The sequence below is a fragment of the Triticum dicoccoides genome, chromosome 2B (genome assembly GCF_002162155.2).
Source record: "Triticum dicoccoides isolate Atlit2015 ecotype Zavitan chromosome 2B, WEW_v2.0, whole genome shotgun sequence".
Classification (NCBI taxonomy): Eukaryota; Viridiplantae; Streptophyta; class Magnoliopsida; order Poales; family Poaceae; genus Triticum; species Triticum dicoccoides.
The window spans coordinates 226,518,707-226,544,831 of record NC_041383.1 but is presented as its reverse complement, the minus strand read 5'-3'; the positions used below and the strand labels follow the sequence as shown (position 1 = coordinate 226,544,831).

At 48.2% G+C, this 26,125-nt stretch overlaps 1 protein-coding gene and 2 pseudogenes across 1 annotated transcript; 1 reads left to right on the top strand and 2 right to left on the bottom strand.

Annotated features, from left to right (window-relative positions):
• Positions 1–4,540: 4,540 nt before the first annotated feature.
• LOC119363226 (probable protein S-acyltransferase 12) lies at positions 4,541–8,977 on the top strand. The gene is made up of 7 exons (XM_037628541.1): positions 4,541–4,781; positions 5,643–5,886; positions 6,388–6,479; positions 7,745–7,871; positions 7,946–8,031; positions 8,409–8,474; positions 8,549–8,977. The coding sequence occupies exons 1-7, from the start codon at positions 4,575–4,577 to the stop codon at positions 8,663–8,665; spliced, it is 939 nt and encodes a 312-aa protein (XP_037484438.1). The 5' UTR covers positions 4,541–4,574; the 3' UTR covers positions 8,666–8,977.
• Positions 8,978–17,316: 8,339 nt separating this feature from the next.
• LOC119360806 lies at positions 17,317–19,333 on the bottom strand (annotated as a pseudogene).
• A 983-nt stretch (positions 19,334–20,316) lies between these two features.
• On the bottom strand, positions 20,317–22,411 carry LOC119363224 (annotated as a pseudogene).
• Positions 22,412–26,125: the final 3,714 nt, after the last annotated feature.

Here is a 26,125-nt window from a genome sequence, read left to right as displayed (position 1 = left end):
GCCGCCGGCCGGATCCGGTCCGAGGCCACCTCCTCGGTGCTTCCCCGACCTCGCCGGAGACTCCCTCGACTCCAACTCCGGCGACCTTCCCGGCGGTCCTCGAAATCCGCGCAATCCCGAGGTTGACCCCGTAATCCACCAAGTCCCAGATTTTTGACATAATCATGCCATGTTTGACCTGCTGTATCTCTGCATCCGTAGCTCCGTTTCGTGCGTGTAATATGTCAAATTGTTCGACTCGATGAGTACTTCATTTCATTCCATTGCATCATATTCATTTGAGCTCATCTTGATGCCCGAAATGCTGTTGGAAGAGTGCATGTTGATGTTAATCTGCTGGAACTGTTATAACATGTTCATTTGTCATTTTTGCCATGATTGATGTGTGCATCCTATGAGTATGAGCTCTACATGTGTTTTGATCTATGCCATGCCATCTTTCCAGTGGTGCCAACCATGTATTTTTGTGAGTTGTGTGCTGAGTGCATCGAGCTTGTTAAGTAGGGTACTTGCTGTTGCTGTTTTCCTGACAGATTCTGTTATATTTTGTTGCTATGTAAACATGTTGCTACTAATCATTCTATGCATAATCTGAAGATGTTCTATAAACATGTTTTGATCTACATGTCTTGCTCTATCCATTCATGCCCTTGGTTGCAATTATAGCCTGCTGTAGCTTGTTGTTATCTTGCTCCAAAGTTTGCTAAATGATGTTGCTGTCAGCCTGTTAACATTAAGTTCACTTGTTCCCATGTGTTTTGCTAGTGTTCCATGCACCCTATGACCTTGCTCTTGACATGCTTAGCTTCATAAACATGCCTTCTTACTGTTGGTTGCCTTGCCATGCCATGTATTGCTCTGTGGTGAGTGGTTCAAGCTCACCAACATGCCTACTTATTGTTGTTCCTGCCATGTATGAATCTGTAATACAACTTGCCATGTTTACATGGGTGCCATCATATTTTCTGTGCCCTTTTGGCTCATGGTCAATAAGGGACTTTTGATCTATGCAATTAGTAGATTCATGCCATGCCTTTGTTTTCCATGATAAGTTCCTGTAACATGTTGTTTGATAGCTCTAAACATTGCAACCTGATGTTATTTCTGCCAAGTCTGAAACTGTTATTATTTGCAATATCTCCACGTCTTTTTGAAGATGTTCTAGTGATTTCTGGAGATAGCTCAGTGTTCATGTTTTGTTATGCTTTACCTGTACTTCATGCCCATGTCTTTTGTTATTACGTTGAGATGTTGTAGCTTGTTGTTTTGATGCTTGTAAGATGCCTAGTTGCTGTTATGGACAGATTGTTGTTATGACTTGTATAGTGTGTGTGTGTGTTGCACCGTTGCTCCGTTTTGAGTGTGCTCTATATGAAACTTGCTTGATTTTGCATGTAGTTTCATATTATCATGTTGCATCCTTGTTTTGAGGTGTTTGCTTGATGTTTGGGTGCATTTTGCATCAATGCCATGCTTAACTTGTTTTGCTCATATCTTCTAGGCCGTAGCTCCGAATCTAATGAACTTTATATGTAACTTGACTAGAATCTCGTGTAGATCATCGTGGTGCATCTTAACTTGCTGTTTAACAACTTCAACTTAAGGTTTGTTCAGATCTGGACCAATTTCGAAATATGCATATGAGGACTTACCGAAATTGTTATATGTTGTTCCCGGCCTCATTTAAACTTGCTTTGATGTGTTGTTCTTGTTTGCATCATCTCTTGCCATGAGTAGCTTCATGTAGTTATGTCATGCATCATGCTTGTTGTGCATCATGCCTTGTCTATGTGTGGGGTGTTTACCATGTTGTGTGCTTCTTCTCGATAGTTCCCGTTTCGTTGCGATCGTGAGGATGCGTTCGTCTACGTGTGGTTCGTCTTCGTGGCTTCATCTTCTTCACGGACTCGTTCTTCTTCCTTGCGGGATTTCAGGCAAGATGACCGCTACCCTAGATCTCACTACTATCATTGCTATGCTAGTTGCTTCGTTCTATCGCTATGCTGCGCTACCTATTACCTGTTTATCCAGCCATCCCATATTGCCATGAACCTCTAACCTTTGACACCTTTCCTATGCAAATCGTTGTTTGGCTATGTTACCGCTTTTTCTCAGCCCCTCTTATAGCGTTGCTAGTTGCAGGTGAAGTTGAAGATTTCTCCATGGTGGACAGGGTATATGTTGGGATATCACAATATCTCTTATTTTATTAATGCATCTATATACTTGGTAAAGGGTGGAAGGCTCGGCCTTATGCCTGGTGTTTTGTTCCACTCTTGCCGCCCTAGTTTCCGTCATACCGGTGTTATGTTCCCGGATCTTGCGTTCCTAACGCGGTCGGGTGATTTATGGGACCCCCTTGACAGTTCGCTTTGAATAAAACTTGTCCAGCAAGGCCCAACCTTGGTTTTACCATTTGCCTCACCACCACCTACTTTTTCCCTTGGGAGTCGCTCTCTCGAGGGTCATCTTTATTTTAGCCCCCCCCCCCCCGGGCCAGTGCTTGTCTAAGTGCTGGTCCGAACCGAGTAGACTGCGGGGCCCCCTCGGGGCAACTCGAGGTCTGGTTTTACTCGTAGGATGTCTCATCCGGTGTTGCCCTAAGAACGAGATATGTGCAGCTCCTATCGGGATTGTCGGCGCATCGGGCGGCTTTGCTGGTCTTGTTTTACCATTGTCGAAATGTCTTGTAAACCGGGATTCCGAGACTGATCGGGTCTTCCTGGGAGAAGGTCTATTCCTTCGTTGATCGCGAGAGCTTGTCATGGGCTAAGTTGGGACACCCCTGCAGGGTATAAACTTTCGAGAGCCGTGCCCGTGGTTATGTGGCAGATGGGAATTTGTTAATGTCCGGTTGTAGATAACTTGACACCTGATCCGAATTAAAACGCATCAACCGCGTGTGTAGCCGTGATGGTCTCTTCTCGGCGGAGTCCGGGAAGTGAACACGGTTTCTGTGTTATGTTTGACGTAAGTAGGTGTTCAGGATCACCTCTTGATCATTGCTAGCTTCACGACCGTTCCTTTGCTTCTCTTCTCGCTCTCATTTGCGTATGTTAGCCACCATATAATGCTTAGACGCTGCTGCAACCTCACCACTTTACCCCTTCCTTTCCCATTAAGCTTTGCTAGTCTTGATACCCATGGTAATGGGATTGCTGAGTCCTCGTGGCTCACAGATTACTACAACAACAGTTGCAGGTACAGGTTATGCGATGATCATGACGCGAGAGCGATGTTTGATTGTTTGGAGTTCTTCTTCTGCTTCTTCTTTGATTAGGGGATAGGTTTCAGGTCGGCAGCCTGGGCTAGCAGGGTGGATATTGTTTGAGTTTCTGTTTATGATTCATCCGTAGTCGGATGTTGTTCTTGTATGTTGTATTCATGTGACATTGTATGTATTGGATGTATCCCCATCTATTATGTAATTTGATGTAATGATATCCACCTTGCAAATGCGTTCCAATATGCGGGTCTATCTTTGGTGGGACCTTCGAGTTCCTTTTGGATAGGGTCGTATATTGGGCGTGACAAGGGTTTGGTCCGGCGAGCGGGTGGGGAGGAATATATGTGGGGTCGGGTGGGTTAGCGTGAGCGGGTCCGAAGTGGCGTGCGTGCGTGAGCATCCCCATATCCTCCCCATTTTTAGGCTGGATATGAGGTGTGTCGATCAGCCCGTGCATTTTAGGGCCGTTTGAGGGGTCCGTCTGGATTAAATTTTTACGACCGGACAGTGACCGGGCGATCCGTCCCGGACAATATAAGACGGGTTTGAGGGCCTGTTTGGTTCCAATAAGTAAGTCAGGTGACTTAAAACCAGTGACTTATAAGTCACGCCTGTTTGGTAGTCACCTGACTTATAAGTCACCTGACACACCTTACCACACCAATCAACATCATGCAGGTGATGGGACCCACGCAAAAGGAGGTGACTTATAAGTTTTAAGTTGGGGTGGAGCAACTTATGACTTATAAGTTGGGGTGACTTATAAATCGGGTCTGTTTGGCAAAATAAGTCACTTTTTTCACTTTTCGACTTATAAGTTGGTGACTTATTTGGAACCAAACAGGCCCTGAGACGTCCGACGGTAGATGCCCTTACTTTTCATTGTTCAATCTTTTTCACATTCCTGGATCTATGCGGAAGCAAAGGTTTCCCTCGGCGGAAGCAAAGGCTAACCTTTGCGCAAAGGTAAACGAAGACACGAGCTGGGATAGGGAGATGAGTGGGCATGCTCATCTTCGCAAAACAACGACACGAACCGACCCGCCGCTACGACGAGTCACGACTGAACCCACCCAGCCAAGCGGTCGCTGCTGTGTCAGCAGCCAGCGGGACCCGTCGTCATCTCGGCAAAGCAAATATTCGCAGAGCCACGGCACGTGGACGCCGAGCTTCAGGCCACTTCGCCCTGCGCTCCAAGCCGCCGACAATGCAGGCCCACCAACCCTGACCGCAACAGGTTGGGCTGCCCAGCTTGCAATACGCTCGGGGAAGCAGCGACGCACCAGACCCCGCCTCGCACGCCAGCCGCCACCGCCGCCTCCCCCGCCCCGCCGGCGGACCAGACGGCATGGAGTGCCTGAGGCGGGCGAACCCGTTCCGCGCGTGCGCGGGGCTGCGGGTTCTGGGGTACCTCATGCTGGCGCTCGTCGCCGCCATCGTCGCCGCCTCCTACTACGCCGTCGTCGTCTACGCCTGGGGCCCACTGCTCCTACGCGGGGGCAGCGGAGGCTCCGTAGCCGCGGCCGCTCTCGTCCTCGCCGCCTTCCACCTCCTTGTAAGCGCCGCCACCCCGTCTCTCTTTACTATCTAATTTCAGTAGGTATGCCTTGAGGAATTCGTCGTGTGGTGCTAGGCAGTAGCCTCTGTTTTTTCCTTGATCTCGGCATTTTTATACGTCAAATCGCGCATTCCCGCGTCGTAACTGCTTTTCGATTACAATTCCGGTGGGCTTGTTATGTTGTGCTTATACTGCGGATCATATATTTATCGAACAAATTATGTCTCAAGAAATACTGCATACCCTTCGAAATTACCTTTTGAGGGCCCTTTCTTATTGTTGACTTTGTGCATTGAGTAACTCAATATATAAGAACATCACCAGATGCTATGGTTATACTCTTATTCAACTATTTTTTTCATGCTTCAAGCTATTGATAGATATTTTATGGTCAAACAAGTCAGTAGCATTAGATCGAACCGTATTGGACGATAATACCTAGACATGATATTTTGAGCCGCTATTCTTGTTATTCACCAAACTGTATTTACTACTCCCTCCGTTCCTAAATATAGGCCTTTTTAGAGATTTCAATACGGACTACTACATAAGGATGTATATAGTCATATTTTAGAGTCTAGATCCACTCATTTTGCTCCGTATGTAGTCCGTATCGGAATCTCTAAAAAGGCTTATATTTTAGGAACGGAGGGAGTAGCTTTTAGATTTTCGGTTTGAAATATTGAGCATGGCAAAGGATGTGTTGGTTTCTTCCAATTAGACTGAATTATTCACCATAAGCGCCTTACATTACTTGCTATCATGGAATTCTCTTTTCTTTAAATGAGAAAATCAGGCCATGATTGTGTTTGTTTCTGTTTTGTTTAAATTTCTTCAGGGTTCTTGTTTCTTCTGCAGCTTATAATGATGCTATGGTGCTACTTTATGGTTGTTTTTACGAATCCTGGAGCTGTACCTGAAAACTGGAGACATGCTGCTGAAGAGGATGGTATGCATGCAAACAACAGTAGCACCATATCAAATAATGTTGCTACAGATTGTGTGAATCCTCCATCCACTTCAGAGGAGCAAGGACATGCGCCTAGATATTGCGCTCGTTGTCAAAATGGAAAACCTCCACGTTGCCATCATTGTTCTGTCTGTAAGTCAGCCTTCTTCATTGTGTCAATTAATTTATAATATGCCATTGTTTCAAACCAACCTTCATACTTCAGGAAAAATGATTTTTGTCATCCAATATAAATCGGTTGGTTATGATGCGAATGATCTTGCAAGTGCTGGATTATGGTCACTGAACTGGATTGAATGTCGCTTTAGTACCGATGTTACTTTCAATGAATAACGGTCAGTTTGCGGTTGCTGAACTGTATTCCGCCGAACTTAATTTATAATCTGCTATGGCAAAATAGTCGCGTAAGTAGGGATACATTGATTGAAACAAAAGTTTTAATAGACAAAAGCTGGAAAGGTAAGGTGGAATATCATTAATCCATTGCAATGCTAAAAGCAGCCCGCGAAAGGGTGATCTGTAAAGCAGCTTGTGTGCTTTTCTTTTATAGTTAGTTTGTTACCGATAAATGCATGAAAGTCATCTATCCCTTCTATTACATTCTTATTTTGACCTGTGTATTTGACTATGTAGGTGACAGATGCGTGCTGAAAATGGATCATCACTGTGTTTGGGTAGTAAATTGTGTTGGAGCAAGGAATTACAAGTATTTTCTCCTTTTCCTGGTAGGATTGGAACACTCATTGGGAAATTGATTATTGAAACACTTATTGGAAAATTAATCTCGGATAGTGCATAATGGTTTTCTGAGAGCGCATTTTTATATAACTTCAGCAAGATTTTAAGTTGCTGTTCAGTTAGGATTGGGTGTAGTGAAAATATTTTGTATTAGTAAGCTATAGTCTCTTATACCTGTTCTGGACTTGTATGAAAACCATGCTAGAGTGATTTTGCAGACATGTATTTTTGTTGTGGGATATACTAGTTCTGTCGTGCCATAGCGAAACAAGATTTTATACTTTTTTTGGGCCCTAAATCTACCTTAAGAAATCTTATTTTGATGAGAACCTGATGTCCAAACAGGCAAACTAGGCCTTGCGGGTTGTTAGGATCTTGGCTGTAAGCAAAATTGGTTGAACTATTTTATGGGCTAACCACCTGACCTTTTTGGCCTAGGTCATGCTTTTATGAAACTGCCAATTGCTAGTTTTTCTAAAAAAAACACTTCAAAATAGCAGAATAACTAAAAATGATGCTCTCCAATCAGATTTTCACCAAATGCTATTGTAATGTAACACAAAATTATGAATCAGTATTGCTAAAACTTCTCAGAGAGTCTATGCCACCAATTGGCTTGTTATCATTTTGTAGCCACATATTTGTGTTTTTTCTAGTATCTTAGAGTATGTGGTTTGCCTTTTCAGGTTCATTCAACAAATTTATGCCACCTATTGGCTTGATATCATGTTGTAGGCTTTTAGCCCCATATATGTGTGTTGTTTCCTCGATGACAATAAGCACTTCCATATTTTGTTGTGATATTATCTGATAGGTTCATGCACTCATTATACCAGAATTTGCATGTTTAGGATTGTCGGACTTGCTCATCTTTATTTGTTTTTCAAACTGTAGGTAGCAAGAAAGACATGGAAGTATACATTGATTTTAAAAACAGAAAGACATGGAAAAGCTTTAACGAAAACCTTTAACGTTGTCTTGTGTTATACTAAGTGCTAACTTACCAAATCTGACGACAGTCGTACTCTGTTCTCCGCGCTGGGACTCTGGTTGGCTTCAGCCACATATAAGTGTTGGGCATAAGCATAACGAGCCTTGCGACTCATAAGGGCACAAACAAACTACAACACAAGTTACTTATAATTATGTTTCCTGTCAATTGTCTACACTTCCTATAAATTATGTTCCCAACCTGCTTCTTTAGCTTCCGTTCTACTTATTACTTTTAAAGTGCACTATCTTTGCATTATAGGTGTATACTTTCCTCGAGACTGTGCTGGATACATTGGTGCTACTTCCAAGCTTTATTATCTTCTTTCATGATGGAAGTAGGCGCCCCAGTTCAGCTGGTGATATTGCCATTCTATTTCTTGCTTTCGGTAAGCCTCTTCCTTTCAAACTTATCTTAAAGGTTTGTGGTTGAACTTACCCTGCTCCTATGGTTTTACTGCAGTTCTAAATTTGGCGTTTGCGCTGAGCCTCCTTTGCTTCATATGCATGCACACGTCTCTTGTTGCCAGTAATACGACTTCTATCGAGGTAAAGGATTTGTGATGTGAATACTTTTGGTTTCCTGTTTGCCACTGTTCGTAAGTACATAATTCCTTGATTGAACTGTTAAACTTCGTTTTGCATTTATTCGGAGTTACTGGTTGATCTTCAGGTCGTGTGACCAACTGACATCACACACCTGTTAAAATAATATCATGTAGCTCATTATATTGGTACTTGATAACCTAGTATTTCATGACCTTCATTTTGTAGTTAAAGTCACTGGTAGTACAACAGTACAAGAACAATCTAGGTTTCAGCTTGAATTTCTTTGCAAGAATAACGAGATTTTGGTTGTATAGTGACTTGCTGCTGCTGGCATGCCCAAATGATATGTTTCTTTGTACTGGTTAAACTAATTCCAGGTATACGAGCGAAAGAAAACATGCTCATGGGAGTATGACCTAGGATGGAGAAAAAACTTGGAGCAGGTATTTTACCTGCATTTCCGTTCGTCCCATCACCTTAATTCCATACGAACCTTCTGAAATATTGTGTACTGCAGGTATTTGGCACCAACAAGTTGCTCTGGTTTCTTCCTATGTACTGTACCGAGGATCTGCAAAACATTCCTACAATTCAAGGCCTTGAATTCCCTACTCGTTCTGATGCAGTGCTGTAATTGCGATTTGGTTGGGAGTATATTCTTGTTATACCATGCGGCCATCTCACTTGTAGATTAAACCGTCTTATTTCTGTACAGAATCATTATTTTTCTGTACAAAGCTACTTCATCCGTCCGAATTTAGGGCAACTCCAATCCGCGTCACCAATCACCCGCAGATGTATGCACTGGACAGTCTAGACATTTTTGATCATCCGACGGTCACCAAATTTGTCCGGACCGGTCCGGATGTTTGAAATCTCACAAACTAGGATCAACCGGGGGAGTTCAAACTGTTGCCACGTCGGACTCAAACAATAGGGACCACCCAAAACCCGTCTCTCTTCCTTTGTCCTGTATTCATGCTGGATGACGATGATGGATGCTTAGGGAGAAGTGATGACGATGCTATGGCGACGAGGCTCTCTTCATAGAGGTGCGTGTGAGGTATTATATGGCGACGAGGCCCTCTTCATATACGTTTGAAATCTCACAAACTAGGATCAAACTGGGGGAGTCCGAACGTTTGCCACGTCGACTCAAACAATGCAGACCACTCTTGTACTTCACGGATGTCTGTGTGTGAGGTATCATGGTTCTTACCTAGTTTTTCTTTTTTGAGAGTACGCAAATTGCGTACCATAGCTTGATAGAAGATAGAAAGCGTATGTACAAGAGTTTAGATAGATGCATCAGAGCCACAAGTCGGCTGAGGCATGAAGGACACTCCACTCCTACTCCTGCTATCTCACACTACTACTCACACCACACGCTAACTCCTTTTCCTCCTGCGAGCGTCCACAAATGTAGCTCTTCGAAGATCCTTGTGACTAGCTCCGTGGCACTCATCCAACTGGAATTATCGCGGAACACTCGGTTGTTTCTTTGTTTCCATATGCTCCAGCAAACTAGGCTCACAAGTGAGTTGAAAGCACGGCGGTGTGTTTTGTGGATGTGTTTGCGAGCAGCACCCCACCAAGTCTCCAGAGTGTTGTTGCCATCGGGTATGAGTAGTGTATCTATCCTGCTCCTGGAGAAGGTCGTGAACCATACTTGCTTAGAGTAGGCACATTGAGTCATAATGTGGTCTACGTTGTCCTCTTCTTGGTCGCAGAGAAAGCAAGATGAAGTTTGTTCTTGCAGACCATGTCGCAGCCTACGGTCAGAAGTCCAGACACGGTATTGCAAAGCTAGCCACATGAAGATTTTGATGGGTAAAGGCGCCCAGCACTTCCAGATCCAGCAAGCAAATGCGGCCTTAATTGCTCCCATGAATAGCATCTTATAAGCCGAAGCAGAAGTGTAGACTCCGCGTTCGTTCCATGGCCAGATCGCCTCATCTTGCTGGTTGGGGTTGAGCTGCGTGTTCAGCATGATCTCCCAAAGTCGGATCAGCTGGATTAGGCCATCGGTGGACAACTCTCCTGTTATGTCCGATGCCCATCTATGATTTAGTAATCCATCCTTCACCAATCTCTTGTTGGCGGTTTGGGTGCGAATCAGTTTCTTGACATCAGGTGCAATATCATCGATCGAGGCCCCATCAATCCATCTGTCCTTCCAAAATAGCACCTTATCCCCAGATCCTAACCTCCAATGCACCAAGCTGTTGAAAGCTATCTGAACTTGTGGGTCGCATGTCATCGGCAGACCGTGCCATGGTTTAGTGGAATCAGTGCGTTGTATCCACTCCCAGCGCAGTCTTAAAGCTAGACCGTGTCTTCTTAGGTCCATGATGCCGAGGCCGCCCAGCTCCTTAGGTCTACATACCTTTTGCCAAGAGACTAAGCACTGCCCTCCATGAATCTGCTCTATTCCTTCCCAGAAGAAAGCTCGACATCTCTTGTTCACACACTCAACAACCCATTTTGGTGCATCTGCCACAAGTAGATGATGCGTCGGCCTAGCCATAACGATGTCATGAACAAGAACCAGCCGGCCCGCGCGAGTAATAAGTCCTCGTTGCCATCCAGGGAGGAAGTTCAAAACGTTGTCCATGATTGGTTGCCACTCCGCTCGAGTCAGTTGCCAGATAGATAGCTGCAGCCCGAGGTATTTGCATGGGAATTTGTCCATCTTCCATGGTAGGGCTGCTGCTACAAGTTCCTTGTCTCCTTCCTCCTTGCGGATCAGAATTGCCGCAGATTTAGCAAAGTTAACTTCCAGTCCCGATGCTGTCCCAAAAATGAGCATGGCCTCTTTGACGAACCGGAGATCGGGCAGAGAAGGCCAGATAAATAGCACCACATCATCAGCATATATCGAGATTCTTTGCATCGAGGTGCAGCCTGGCATCGTACTGAGGACTCCCATCTCCTGGCCTTTAGACACGATCGATGTCAGGACATCCATGGCGATGACAAAGAGTAGGGGAGAGATTGGATCGCCTTGTTTGAGACCTTGGGCATGCATGAATTTCGGCCCAGCATATCCATTTACTACCACTCTAGACGAAGCTGTGGTAAGTAGGGTTGCAATACATGAGAGCCAAAGATCAGGGAATCCCTTGGCCCTGAGGACTTCAAAAAGGAAGGGCCATGCTATGGTGTCGAAAGCACGAGATATGTCCAGCTTAAGCATAACTCGCTTGGCCTTCCTACGGTGAAGGGATCTGGCCACTTGTCGAACTAGCACGAAGTTGTCGTGCAAGTTTCTCCCTTTTATGAAAGCCGATTGGTTTGCTTGAACAAGTTCACACATGCGAGGGCATAGCATATTGGATAGAAGTTTCGAGCAGATTTTGGGCAAGCTGTGCACCAACGTTATGGGCCTGAAGTCTCCAACGTGGCAGGCGTCCGGCCTCTTGGGAATGAGAGTAATCAAGGCCTGGTTGAGCCGGCCAAAGCCATGCCCATTATCCATGAAGATCTTGTGAATCACTGCCATAATATCATCCTTGATGATGCTCCAAGCTTTCTGGAAGAAAATTCCAATAAATCCGTCCGGACCCGGGGCACGGTCCGAGGGCATCTCCTTGATGGTTGCCCACACCTCTTCCTCTGTAAATATCGCGGTCTGATCCTCCAAGTCCAATTGTGTGATGCCTAGAAAGTCTAGGTCCAGAGTGTGCTCGCGAACAGTGGACGTACCTAGCAACTCCTTGTAAGTATCATAGAAGATGCGTTCCTTGCCAATTTGATCTGTGATCAGGTTTCCCTCATGTGAGAGAGCAAGGATGAAATTCTTAACTTTTCTGCCGTTGGCCACGAGGTAGAACAGTTTGGAGCTAGCGTCACCATCCTGGAGCCATCTAATTCTAGACCTCTGCCGTGCAATTGTCCTCTCTAGCGAAGCTAGACCCAAGGTGGTCAGCTTGAGAGTTCTCCTCAACCACCTCTCTCCCTTAGAGAGCCTCCTTCTTTCCTGAGCGACGTCCAGCTGGAAATAACCCAATTGGCGATAGCTATAAACAGCTTAACATTGCCCGTTTTCTTCTGACCCCAAGCCGTAAGAAATCTCGCCGTGTTCCGGAGCAGGAGGTCGATCCTCTTAAAGGGGTCGGTGATCTCCGGGTCGCATTGCCAGGCTTCTCTCACCGCATCCTCAAATCCCTCGAGCTTCCTCCGGAACAACTCAAATCTGAACCTCCGGTGTGGATGCAAATGCTCATGCAGGGCCAAGTGCAGCGGGCAGTGGTCCGAAGAGGCCGTCGACAAGGCCTGCAGAAGGCAATCCGGGTGCTCCATCTCCCAATCCACCGAGACCAGCGCTCTGTCGATTTTGGTGAGGGTCGGGGCCTCGCGTTCGTTACTCCAAGTGAACTTCCTGCCGTGTAGGAACAATTCTTTCAAGCCAGTGCCATCAACGAATTGGCGAAACCTGTGCATCATTCTCCTATCCAGGTTCGTATTGCTTTTGTCCGAGGCTTGCATAATCATGTTGAAGTCGCCAATGACAAGCCATGGCCCTGGGCAAAGCAGCCTTCTAGCAGTTAGTTCTTCCATGAAGGCGATTTTCTCCTCATCTTCTTGCGGGCCATAGACGGTGGTTAGCCACCAGGGCGCACCGTCGATGGGTGTCACGTAGCCAGTGAAAAAGTTTGTGTCAAGCACATGGTTTGAAATGCGCGCCAACGAAGAGTTCCAAGCAACCAGGATACCACCCCCTGGTCTCGATCGCCGGAAGATAAGCAAACCCGTCATAGGCGGGGCCTAAACATTGCGTAATCGTAAAATCGTCAATACATGCCAATTTAGTCCCCTGAATACAGAAAATCGCCGGGTGAGTCGTATCTGCGAATTCCCGCAGCGCCTTTTTCTTCGCGGGGCTGTTGAGGTCGCGCACGTTCCAGCACACCAACTCCAGATTAGGCGACGACACAGCAGCGGATAGTCGCGCCGGGGCCTGCCAATTAGGCAAGCACAATCACCCTTGCGGCCTCCTCCTTGCCCAGGTCAAACTGGATAGATTTGCCGAAGATGGCCGCAATCGCCTTGAGCTGGGGCTCCTGGATTGGAGAGTCGAACAGTTCGCGCAACTGTCCCAGCGCGCCATCGTGCATTGCCAGATCATCATGCGCAATGCCAAGGGCCTTTAGCAGCACCGCCTCAGCTGCCGTGGCCTTTGATTTTTTCGGTCCTGCCATCGCCGAGGAGCGAGTATTGCGCCGTGGCGTGAACGGGTCAACGCCGGAATGCCCACCGCGAACCGCCTCGATCTCTTTAAGAAGAGGGGGGGCCAGTTTTTTTAGAATTCCCGCACAGAACGTCTTCAGGTTTCCAATAGCAATCTGCTCCTTCAGCGGCATGGTCTGGGACGTAGCATCATGCATGGGCGCGTCCAATCCATACACAACAATGTCCAATCCCTGTCCATGCATCCCGGGCCCAGAGGCCAATACATTATTGTCCACCAATGGAAGCTGTGGCCCTGCCACGGATGCAAGTGGGTCTCTCTCTGGGTACCCCTGTCGCCCCCCCGGTGGTGGGCCAGCCTGAACAGTGCTGGCTAGGATCAGCTCTGGCACCGGGGCCCAGCCGTTTGGCATATCAGTCCGCACCGGCCTGTCTCCCTGCACCGATGCCGATGCTGCGATGGGATCAGCACCTTGCCCCTCCTCCAAGATGGTTGTTTGAATCTGGTCAGTCACATCGGTCTCTGTCAGAGTCCTGATCTCCTCGGGGGCAGCAGCAGGAGCTGCCACCAGATGGCCAATCGCATCCGTTCCAACTGTGGGGATGCTTCCAGGATAGTGGTGATAGGTGGAGCCACCACCGCATCAGCCTGAGGGGCCAAAGCCTGTCGCTCCGGTGGGTCCAAATGAGTCACGTGCACCTGGTTGTTGACTGGCCCAACTGGATGTGCGGCGATCGCCAGATCCTGTGTGGGTGGTGTGGCCGCCAGCCATCCAGTGGCGCGATCTCCTGCTCCAGTGTTTTTAGTAGGCGCCCGTGTGTCTGGCCGTGGCATCGACGGCGCGGCGCGGGGAGGCGGCGGCGCCAACTGTGGCGCTGGGGCTGGCGTCTCCCTCCCAAAGCTCATCGCCGGAATACGCCAGTCTGATGGTCCGATTCTACCCACCAGGGCCTGCCTGTAGGAACGACCTCCATTGTAAGCCCCTGACTGAGACGGTCCGCCGCCGCGCGAGTCCCGAACACCCCTGGTCCAAGGCAGAACCTGCCAGCATCCTCCGCCGGAGAAGTCGCCTGAATTGTCCGGCAAACCACTTTGGCCGCTGCTGTCTGAGCTAGATGGCCGAAACCAATCCGGCGGGTCTGCATTATCCCGCATCCTACCAATGTGAATTAGGATCTTGTACTCCAGTAACTGACGGTAAATAGGCCGCCGATCCGCCGGGTTGCCCAGATCAGATGGTTCTGGCATCCAAAGTCGCTTACAGACAGGCACCTCATCAGGATCGACGCACCACGCCCGCAGCTTGAACAGCGATAAATCTTCCCTGCTGGCCGTCTCCGGTGCGAGGCTCTCCACCAAACACGACGAACCAAGGAGCTCAGCTGCCGTGTCTCTGGTCCAGGCATGGGCTGGGATGCCCTCGATCATCACATCCACTTGTGTGCGCATTAGCCTGGATGTTGCTTGTGCCTGCATTAGCCATGGTCTGAAGAACAGCTTGAAAAACTCATGCTCAACCGAGTCCTGCGCCAGCACCGTGTTCCTGAGCTCCGGTGTTGCAAACACCACCAAGAAGTCCTCGGGATGGAATTTGTGGACAGAAAAGCGGTGCCTTGGGATCCGCAACTTCTCCGAAATGGCTTCGGCAGCCTGCACACAGGAGACCGCCGGCCGAGGGCCACCAATGTATGCAACCACCGCAGACTGAAGTCGCCTCTCCATGTCGTCGACCTCGTGGGAACGGCGGAGCACGCAGATCTCGCCAGCAGCTGACGGCGCTTGCCAGGGCTCCGCGGGTACTGTAACGGCCGCGACTGGCATGAATCCCCCCACAGGTGGATCCTGCCGAGTCACCGGCGACAGTCTCCCCGCGAGTCTGGCAGGCGGCAGCAGCTGGGTCGTGCGCGCAACCTTAGCCATGGCGTCCCTTCGCAGGTCCTCCTCCGACCTCGGGCTCCGCGGTTGCCTGCAGTCAACAGACTCATGACCCTCCAGCCCGCAGCGGATGCATCTCGGCGGGAAGGTGCAGTCATCCCTGCGGTGCCCATCCCTGAAGCACTTGAAGCACAACCCGAAGAGGTCAGGCGGAACCTCCCGGCGCTCCATCTGGATCTGCGGCGAGCGGGGCCGCTTCCTGCCCCCCCTCAGATTGCCGCTGCTTCTGTGCCGCCTTCCTCCGGTGCCAGAGCGTCTTGCGCGAGGGACCCGGGTGCTTCCAGGCCGCATCAGGCGCCGACGCCGTCACCGGGCCCGTCACCGTAGCCCGAGAAGCCGCCTGCGCCCCATCCGACGAGCCAGCGGATCCAGGCGACCCCGACAGCCCCAAGCCCGACACCACCGGCTGGGGGCGCGAGGACACCGAGGCCGGACTCGCCGGGCCGGAGGCCATGAGCGCGGAGAGTGGCCGCCGGGGACCGGAGTGGTCACCGGCGCGGGGAGAGGTGGACGCCGGGGCCGGGGTGGCCACTGGCGGTGGGAAGGGGAGCGGAGGGGATAACGTCAAGGGAAGCCGGGGACTTTTGATGGATGTCAGTGTTAGTATATACTTTTGATTTGTTTTCTCTTGCATCCTTACCTAGTTTTTCATTAATTAACTGAAAAACTATCTTGGTTTCAAATAAATTGGAGCAAACACAACAGTTAATGGTTCAAGATAAACTTAAACTTTACATCCCAACTGATTAATTAAGCATACATAATTGGTGATTGAAAATTTGTTTCAGAGACGCGTGTAGGATCGGCCAGATCGCAGCATGTTCATATCCAAAATTGCTCCATGGCCCTGCGTCCCAAATCAGTGAAAGACTTGCAATCCGAAGGCTGCTGCAACTCTTGCAGTCCGAGTTTGCACCACAGCACGACAGGGCCCCTTATGTGGCCATCGCGGAACAGCTTGGCTTCCACGTCAAACTCGGCAGATCCCGACCGCATCTCGTCCTCGAGGCGCTTCCTCTGGCTGTCCGACAGCGGCGGTCCTCCTCCGCCGCCGTGCGCCAGGGCCGTCACCTCCGCTGTTCTCTTCCTTCCCGGCTCTGCGCACACGCCCGGCACAGGCCCTTCTCCGATGACAACGCCGGCGTACGACACGGCCGCTTGCCCGTGGCTGGAGCAGTTTTTCGTACACCAAACCTTTGTTCTCGACGCGGAGAGTGAAGTTGAACGCCGGCGGCGAGGTCGGTGACGAAGCGGTGATGCCGGTGAGTTTGACAGAGTAGTAGTCGGTTGAAGGGTTATCCAGCATAAAAGCCACGCCGAACATGAAACCCGCGGCTGGTTAATTTGCAAGTTTCAACGAAGGGAAGTTATACACGAGTTGATATAGTGGAAATCTTATAGGAGCAACAAGGAGAAGAGCGTACCTAGTCCAAACAAGAACATAAATATGTCCCTCTTGTAGATTGTTTCGTAATAATCGTCCAGCTCCATTCTCACGGTTAACGCAGGATCGGAGATCCAACGTCAAGCGAAATTATGATTTGGAAGAAGATCCTAATTAGAATCGTGGCTCGTTATTATCTGGGAGCCCTTCTTATACTAACATATCTCCCCAGCTGCAAGATTCGGAAGGGATACAAATCAGACTCCAAATCAAACTCTTCTACTTTTCTTTTTTTTGTTGAAAAAGGGAAAACTCTTTCACTCTTCGTGTCTAGCTCTACACTCTGCATATCCTTTAGTTTTTGTCAATAGCTCGCGTCATGTACATACGTACTTCAGTTGTTCGAAGGACAGATACTTAAGGGAGTCGAATTCCGGAAAGTAGTCCTCCGAACCTGAGTAGACGAACCCGATATGCGAAAAATAGTTTAGCAATTCAGGAAAAATTAAAAATTTCCGAGACCTTTCTAGAACAAACTTGACCTGCTGATAAAAAGTGTGCATGGGGCCTAGCTATACGTCAACCAATACTACTGAAATTGATACATGGGGCGGTAACATTTCACTATGATAACCTAGATTCATGGATTACAAAAAAGAGCTCCTCCGACTGCGGGACCTTTCGGACGACAAGGCGTGCAAAGAGGGATCTGAGAGCACAAGATAATTAAATCCCTTAGCAACATAAATAGCTCATGTAATTTGCGAGCAACGCTTCATCTCCCATCGAATAGAACTGTCACCAAGGACTCACCAGATCCGCTGCAAATGCGCGCCGCCAGTGGAGGGCACGGCGTGATGTATGAATCGAACCCTTCGCTCTGCATCAAGGCCATCTCGTTGTAGCTCATGAAGGTCGGAGCCAAATGAGGGGCGATTTGGTCACCGTCCAGGTATTGCATGACCTTTCGCATGCTAGGCCTTGTGTGGGGCAATGAGTGCGCGCACAACAAACCTAGTCTGAGTACGATACTAACCTCTTCCATGTTGAATTTCCCCTCAAGCCGGGAATCCACCGTATCGATGATTGAGCCATTGCGGTGGTGCTCAAGCACCCAGTCGACCAACACCACCGGGTTATTATGCTCGTCACTCCCGATTGGCCTGCGTCCACAGACGACCTCTAGGAGAAACACACCAAATGCAAATATATCGGTTGTGGGTGTTGCCTTCCCCGTGCGCTAAGTTCTGGCGCGAGGTATCCCATGGTACCAACGACATGTGTTGTTTGAGCATCTGTACCATGGTCGTATAACCTTGCTAAACCAAAGTCACCGAGCCGCCCGTTCATCTTCCTATCCAGCAGCACATTGCTTGCTTTTATATCTCGGTGGATGACGACTTGCTCCCAATCCTCGTGTAAATACAATAAGCTTGATGCGATACCTTTGACAATCCAGTACCTTTGAGGCCAACATAGAGCTGGCCCATTCTTATTGTGCAGGTACTTGTCAAGGCTGCCATTTGCCATGTAGTCATACACTAATAGAAGTTCACCATTGCGCCGGCAATAGCCTAGCAGCTGTGCGAGATTTCGATGCCGGAGACGACCAATGCTCACCACTTCGGCAATGAATTCCCGTATTCCTTGCCTTGAGTCATGTGACACTCTCTTGACGGCGATCTCCAAATTAGATACAGGAAGTACCCTTTTGTATACTTTTCCAAACCCTCCAACACCGAGTACATTTCTGTTCTTGAACCCGTCGGTGGCATGGAACAAGTCTTTGTATGCGAATCGGTGTGGGCCGAAATCTTCCTCCCAATCTTCGCGCACCTCTGCAAACCGACGCCGGCGCCACAGGATGAACGCTACAGCCGACACCGCAGCGATGAGCAACATGATAGCTAATGGTAGAGCGATGTACAAGATCTTGGACGGAGGTTTGGACCCACATGCGGCAGGCTGGGCAGCTTCGAGAAGTCGAGCGGTGGAGCAGGTCCGTCGAAGCTGAAGCTCCATCCAAGGACGTAGTGGTGCGTGGACACCACGCCCGACGACGATGAGAAGCCAGCATACATCGTGTCCGCCACGATAGTGGAGAGGTCAATGGCTTCAGAGAGCAAGGGATTCTTGGGCTTCGGAGCTTGCACGGGAGCTAATGTCACATTGAGTCGCCTGCCCTGGCCGTCGTAGTCCACCCACACCTGCATTGGCCTGCGGCTATTCAGCATCAGGTCTTGGAAGGCCATGCCGTCGTCGTCGGCGTAGTAGCCGGCGGGCTTGGCCTGCCGCGAGATGAGGCTGTTGACGTTGATGCCAACGTGGTTGCTGTTGATGTCGCTCAGCTCGGGGTTCCAGATGGTGTCGAGCTCCACCGCCAAGATGTGGTCGCTCGCGGTGCCGTTGGTTGCGTTGAGGAGGCCTAGGTACTGTCCGCCGTTGGCCGATGAGAGGTCCGAGGTCGGGGCGACCACGAAGGCGAGGCCCTGGTCGCTCAGGCCATCGACAACGGACACGATGGCGAACACGAAGGATGCGGAGAAGGAGCGCGCTACGGCCGTGGAGCTCGCCGTCGTGTTGAGGAAGCGGAGCGGGGCTGGGTGGAAGGCGTGGCCTTTTTGCTGGGAAGTGAAGTTGGTGAGAGCGAGGAGGCCGTTGGGCATGACGACGGCGAGACCGTCTAGGGTAAGGTTCGCCGTGGCAAAGCCCTGGTAGGAGAACGCCGACGAGGCCAACGCTACGTTCAGGCTCAACAACAAGGTCAGAAGAAGAGTCGGCATGGTTTGTTGCCAAAGTTTTTGCTCTCTCGTTTTCTTTTGAGCAAACTGAGATCTACTTACTCAATTGGTAAAATTTATCACCCGCAAAAAAAAAATGGTAAAATTTATAACCACGATTGTTACATTTTTTGACGGCGTTTAGAATGGTGTTGTGGGTGAGATCTCAGGATTGAGGCCCACCGCACACTAGGATAAGTCAGAGAAAGAAGGACGTGTCCGGCAGTCGTAGAGGAGGACCGAGACGCGCCGCACACTGGGCTGGAACCTGGAAGTCAGAGAGGACGTCGGAGGGAGTCTCTTTTTTCCATCTAACAGAAGGTAATACAAGTGAACACAAGTCTGCTATACTTTTTATGGATAGAATGGACTAGAGACAATTCTCACGCTACCAGTGACAACTCTCACCTTCTATTTAGTACGAGTAAATCTTCTGAAAACTCTAAGTCGTAGCGTGAGAGTTGTTACTCCAACGATAGAAGACAAGAATGGCTGAGTGAGACCACGTACCTTTATGTGGTGCTGAAGAGAGCATCAATCACCTTCTTTTTACATGCTCTTTTGCTAGATTTTTATAGTCTGTGATCTGTGGGGAGCTACGTAACCTCAAAACACCAATGTCTTTCTCTGATTTGTGTTCAGGCGCCACAGATCACCGCAAAGGACCGTGATCTGTGGCGCCACGAAGGTGGAGTTCGTCGCCGTGGATATTTTACGAAAGCGGCCGGAGTGGTCTGGGGCGGAAGGCATCTAGATGAGATATAATTTGGTCTCATTCATCTTTTATAGCCATTGGATGTGATGCTATAAGATGCGTTTGTGCTGACGTGGGTTGTATCTGTTCTTGTTTTTAAAGTGAATGAGACCAAATTATATCTCATCTAGATGAGTTCTAGGTACTCCCTTTATATAATCCTGAAATTCAGTCATAAGAAAGATAAACCACAAAAGCATACATTTCTAGTAAAACGAGTACACCATAGATACATCGGAACTTCCATAGTCAATTGCACAATTCCACTTTTTTTTTTACTCAGTGCAAGAATCTCATCACCTTCCTCCCGAGAGATCAGAAATGGCACCTACGCTCGCTGATGAAGCGTATGGCATCACGTTCTGGTTGAACTCCCCATTGTACATCCGCTCCAGCATGCTGAAGCTGAGGTACGCCGGTGACAAGTCTGGGAGGAGCATGTCACCGTCAAGGTACTGCATGACCTGTCGCATGGTTGGCCTCGCGGTGGGCAATGGGTGTGAGCAGAGCAGTGCTAGTTTCAGCACCAGTGAGACCTTGTCCGGATTAAACCCATCTGGAATTCTCGTATCCGCCACATCAACAATCAATCCGTTGCGCCATTGCTCGATCACCCAATCCACGAGCACGATGCGGCTGTTGCGCTCGTTTTGCTCAATTGGCCTCCGCCCACACGTGATTTCCAGAAGGAATGCACCGAAGGCGAACACATCAGTGGACGGGGTTGCCTTGCCGGTGTGTCCAAGCTCAGGAGCTAGGTAGCCCATGGTGCCAACCACATGCGTTGTTTGGGCGTCCGCTCCATGGTCGTACAACCTTGCAAGGCCGAAATCCCCTAACCGCCCATTCATCTCGCTGTCTAGGAGAACATTGCTTGCTTTCACATCTCGGTGGATGACAACTTGATCCTAATCCTCATGGAGATACAGTAACCCAGAAGCCACCCCTCTGATTATGTGAAATCTTTGAGGCCAATCCAGTGTACCTGCGGATCCATCATACAAGTACTTATCAAGGCTTCCGTTTGGCATGTAATCGTAAACCAGGAGAAGCTCCGCCTTGCGCCGGCAGTAACCAAGCAGCGGCACGAGGTTGCGGTGCCGTAGTCGCCCGATGCTTGCAACCTCGGCGACGAACTCCTTCATCCCCTGCCTTGACTCATGGGAGACCCTCTTTATGGCGATCTCCTTGTCAGGCTTGCGGAGTTTACCCCTGTAGACACTTCCGAAGCCTCCTACTCCGAGCAGATTCTTGTTGCTGAACCCCTTGGTCGCATGAAACAAGTCTTTGTAAGAGAATCGGTGGGGGCCGAACGCGTCCTCCCAGTCCTCGCGCAGCTCGGAGTACTTGAGACGCCGTTGTACGAAGATGCACACTCCGATGCCCACAGCGAAAACCAGCGCCACCGACGCTATAGGCAGCACAATCTCCAGGACCCTCGACCGTGGCTTGGGCCAGGCGCGCGGCAAGGCTGGCAGCGCTGAGATGTCCAGTGCCGGGGCTGGCCCGTCCAGTGCGAAGCTCCAGCCAACGACGAAGTGGCGTGTGGACATGACGCCCGTGGCCGACGAGAATCCGACATACGCCGTGCTCTGCACCACACCCGAGAGGTCGACGGTGGTCCGCAGGAGCGGCTTCTTGGGCCTGGCCATGCCCAGGGGAGCCATGGTCACGGTGATCTCCGTGGCCATGCCATAGTAGTCCACCCACACTTGCATTGCCTTCCGGCTGATCAGGCTTAGGTTCTGGAACCGACCTGTGGTATCATCGTAGTATCCGGCGTCGGCAGAATCGATGGATATCAGACTATTGATGTCGACACCAACATGGTTGCTGTTAATGTCACGGAAATCGGCATTGAGGAGCGTGTCGAGCTCCACGGCGAAGATACGGGCGCTCTGGTTGCCATTGGTGCCATTGAGGAGGCCCAAGAACTGGCCTGGAAGCGCAGTGGAGAGCACCTCCCTGGACGCTGAGGCGAAGAAGGTCAGTCCGTGGCTGCTCAGGTAGGCGTACGGGCCAAAGATGGCGAAGACGAAAGTGGTCGAGAAGGACCGCACGACGCCGGTGCCGTTAGCCTCCGTGTGGAACGGCAGCGGGGACGGGTGGAAGGCCTGGCCTTTCGTGTGAAGGGTGCCATTGGTCAGCATGAGGAGGCCGTTCGGCGTGACGGTGGCCCCGCCATTGAGCGTCAGGTTCGCACCCACGAAGCCGTTGTAGGCGAACTGCCGACCGTCATCGTCGCTGCTGCTTCCACCACCGGTGGCGGGGTGGCAGCGATCGGCGGCCACCAGGAGCAGGAGCAGAGTGACCAAGTGGTGAAGCTGGAGAAACATGGCTCTCCTATCACTTTGCAGGACGAGCCAGTGGGCTGTGGCGCAGGAAACACTACTACTATCCATATCTAGACAAATATAGGACTAATTCGGATAGGAGTAATTGCATACATCAAATTCACAGCTTTTGTGTAAGATTGACGAGGTAAAGAGAACTTTTTTTCAGCGTTTTGCGGTGTGGAAAATTATGAGAGCCTTGTGGTTCGTGGCGCGCGTTTGACTAAACTACCTACTGGAAATGAAATGCATTAATGGGTACAAGTGTGATGTCTTCAAATCTACAATGGTGACCTCGCAACACATTTCGACCATACTAGTCATCAACCTGTGCATCTGCATGGGCTAGAAATTTCCCAAGGAAAATCCAAGATTGGACTACACAGTCATGACAAATTGTGATCTCCAAACACAAAGTACTAAAACAAATCACCAAATAACCTTATGTAGTTTCATATTTTTCACTGGTATAGGCAAGACGTGAGTCTTTGTATTTGCCCTTATTTATATAAAAAGATAAAATTATACTTCAGATGCTTACTTGCTTTGGAAGGGGAGCCTTAGCGCAGTGGTAAAGCTGCTGCCTTGTGACCATGAGGTCACGGGTTCAAGTCGAGCTACATGCACCGGGCTGCCCTTTATACTTGCTTCACAAAAGGCATTAGTGATATTTTAAGTAAAGAAAACTGGAGTACAAACAACTGAATTCTGTAAAGATGTAAAACTGTAACCAATGTTTGCATTTTTTTTACTCCAACATTCTATTCATGAAATAGTTTTATTTGTACATGAGCAACATATACCACCGTGTCAATGTTTAGTTGAACATGTCATTTTGTTTAGTAGATGCGGAATATATATTTGTAATAGTCAGATTGCAGTAAGGAAATGGTACTTAAGTGAAACTGTAACTACAATATGGACGGAAACCAACATGCACAAACCTGTCTTCATATATTGTTGTCTTATCCATTTTTGTGTTTGTTTGGTTAACATTCTTTCCTCGTCTTTATGACAGTTTTGGTTTTCAAGTCCTTCACTTCTTTTCTTCCTATATCTTTGCATACAGTAAAGCTAATTTTTTATAAGCATGTAGGAAATATTTGTGGATGCTAATAGTCCAGATAGATACATTTTCACCATAAAAAGGACATTTACCTTTGGTGCAAAGAGGTCTGCAAATAATGGAAAGAGCGGTGATGCGAATAAGGACGTAAAGAGCATGGCTTCATGACTGCAGACAGGGTGGAGCATCTGAAAATAGTGAAAAGGGCATCAGTAATAAAAATAAATTTAGGTGCAAGAATAGCAAAACATGTGCATATTTCTAGTTCATATGCATTATACTCGTAGTAAAGGAAGATAAACATCCTCACACTCTTTACTAGATTATTATTGCGCACCTTAGACAGCAAAGGTTATATTTCCTTAGCTAAGGCTTCATATGTTCCTCACTAACATTGAACTTGATGCTTACAAACTTTAGAGATCGACAGAGTTCAGGAAAATTTCCTCATAAAACAAAAGATATAAAGAAGTTATATATACAGTTTCTGAATCAACAACCACTATATATTTGAAAATTATGCAATATAAAGGAAGTCTGTCACCAGACATCTGCACTAAGTGGAGATCTTTAGATACCTTGCACATCTCTCATTATTCACTTATTGTAGCTATAAAAGGCACATGGAAGGAAGCTAGTAATATATAGTAAACTCCAGAAGATTGCATTGCATAATTCCATTTTTAGGTCAATACCATAATCCTAGAAACACAGCAGATCAGCCTTTGATCGGAGGCTTTTATATGTAGGCCTTCTCCCCTTATTTCCAAGCAGAGGTCACAACAAAAATCTCAGGTATACCAAAGATGTAGTAATTAGCATCCCATGAAGATCACAATTATTTTTGTTTATTATTATGGTCAGGATAAACTGCAACGTTTATTAGAATTTGGCATAATTTAGGGCGCTTACAGGTGCATTGGCAGTTTGGCACATACGTGTAGTTAAAACCTCTGCCCAGCCTGAAGTAACAGAGGTCATGGAGGCTGCAGAACTTACAAACTGCAAGAGATAAGACCATTGTCCAACCTGAAAAGGGAGGACTTGACCGACGAGGCTGCAGAACATATAAATTGCAGCATATAAGTATATAACTCATTAGAAAGACTATTACACTGCAGAATAATAATGCAATGACAGGAGTTAATCCTATCAATTTTGGCACATTCATACAATCTTTTATTGCCGCTGCTCTGCAGTCATTTCTCAATGCACCTATTGTCTGAATGAGCGACCAACTTCACCTAAAAGGAATTGTGCAGAAGTAGGCACGGTAGTAAATCCAAAGAAGTGAACGAATAAGCATTAAAACATAGTTATTGGTAATGATGAGTAACAATGGAATTCATCGGTTAACCTACATAGGTCCATATCATTTGAAGCTCTACGACTAACACTATAAGCTAAAGAGTCATTTCGTCAAACACCTAGCCTACAGGCTACAGCAACCAACAATGATTCAGCAAACTGGAAATATTAGGATGGCAGCGCGACGCCACGAAAAGCATGGTCGTGTCTCCATGAAACCTCACCCTCGGCCCTCTTCAGGCAGTGCATCTTGATCAGAGATTCATGGCCAGGGCGCCGGCTGCAAGAGGCTACAGCTTCTTGTCCTTCTCATACTCGTCTGACTTGATTGATCTTGCATTGTCAGATTCTGAAGGCCGTGGCTCACGGAGGTGACGAGAGACCAAGCAGTGGGCTGACGGTGGTAGACTGGTAGGCGATCAAGGACGGGAGGAGATTGGATAACGCTGTGTCAGAATAAATCCGAGACACGTAGTCAATAGTCCGAGGACCAAGCAATCATACGAGCACGACACCGAGATCTGTTAATGAAGTTCACCGATATGGCTACATCCTTGGGGCTTGACTACGGGCGCTCCTTCTCGTGACACCATCACAATACCGTACCCCGGCCATCCGGACGCCGGCACGCGCCACCGGCTCCCCCTGCGTGCGTGTGCTATTATGATGACATAAGTTACAACATGGGGTGCCTCATTATATATAAGAGGCTAAGGGTACAACGTGTCCGACTCCAACACTACATGTATCCTATCCACACTACAACACCAAGTTGAAACGTAACCCAACTCGTACAAAATATTCGACACAAACTCAACACGCTGCATCAAAAGCCAGAGTTTGTACATTGTTATTATACTTCGAATACGAAGCAATCGTGGGGGACCTGGCCACAGTGTGACATTTCTTTTATAGTACTCTAAACAATTATATATATATATATTTTACAAAGGGAGTACTAAATAAATGCTTACTCTAAGTCGGAGTCCTTTCCTCAAGGTTTAGCGATAGCGATGACGCCTTCTAGGGAAAGAGTGATAACGATAATGCCTGTGTGATATCTCGGCGAGACCCTCTTGAAGTGGCATGCGTGGAGTATCTTGTGTATGTTGTTCAGCAGTTGTGGTGGTTTTCGCCAGGTTCTTCATAATTAGCTGGGCAATCTGGTTTTCGCTCGGTTTTCCCTAACCGAGCAACTTTTTTTCTTTTCAACGAATGCAGGAATCTTGCCATTTAAAAAAAGAACTAGTAAAATATATTCCAAAGACCATATTTTTTTTCTTTGGTACCAGAATTGGTTCATGCAATAGGGAGCTATTTTTGTATCAAAATGAATGAGTTAC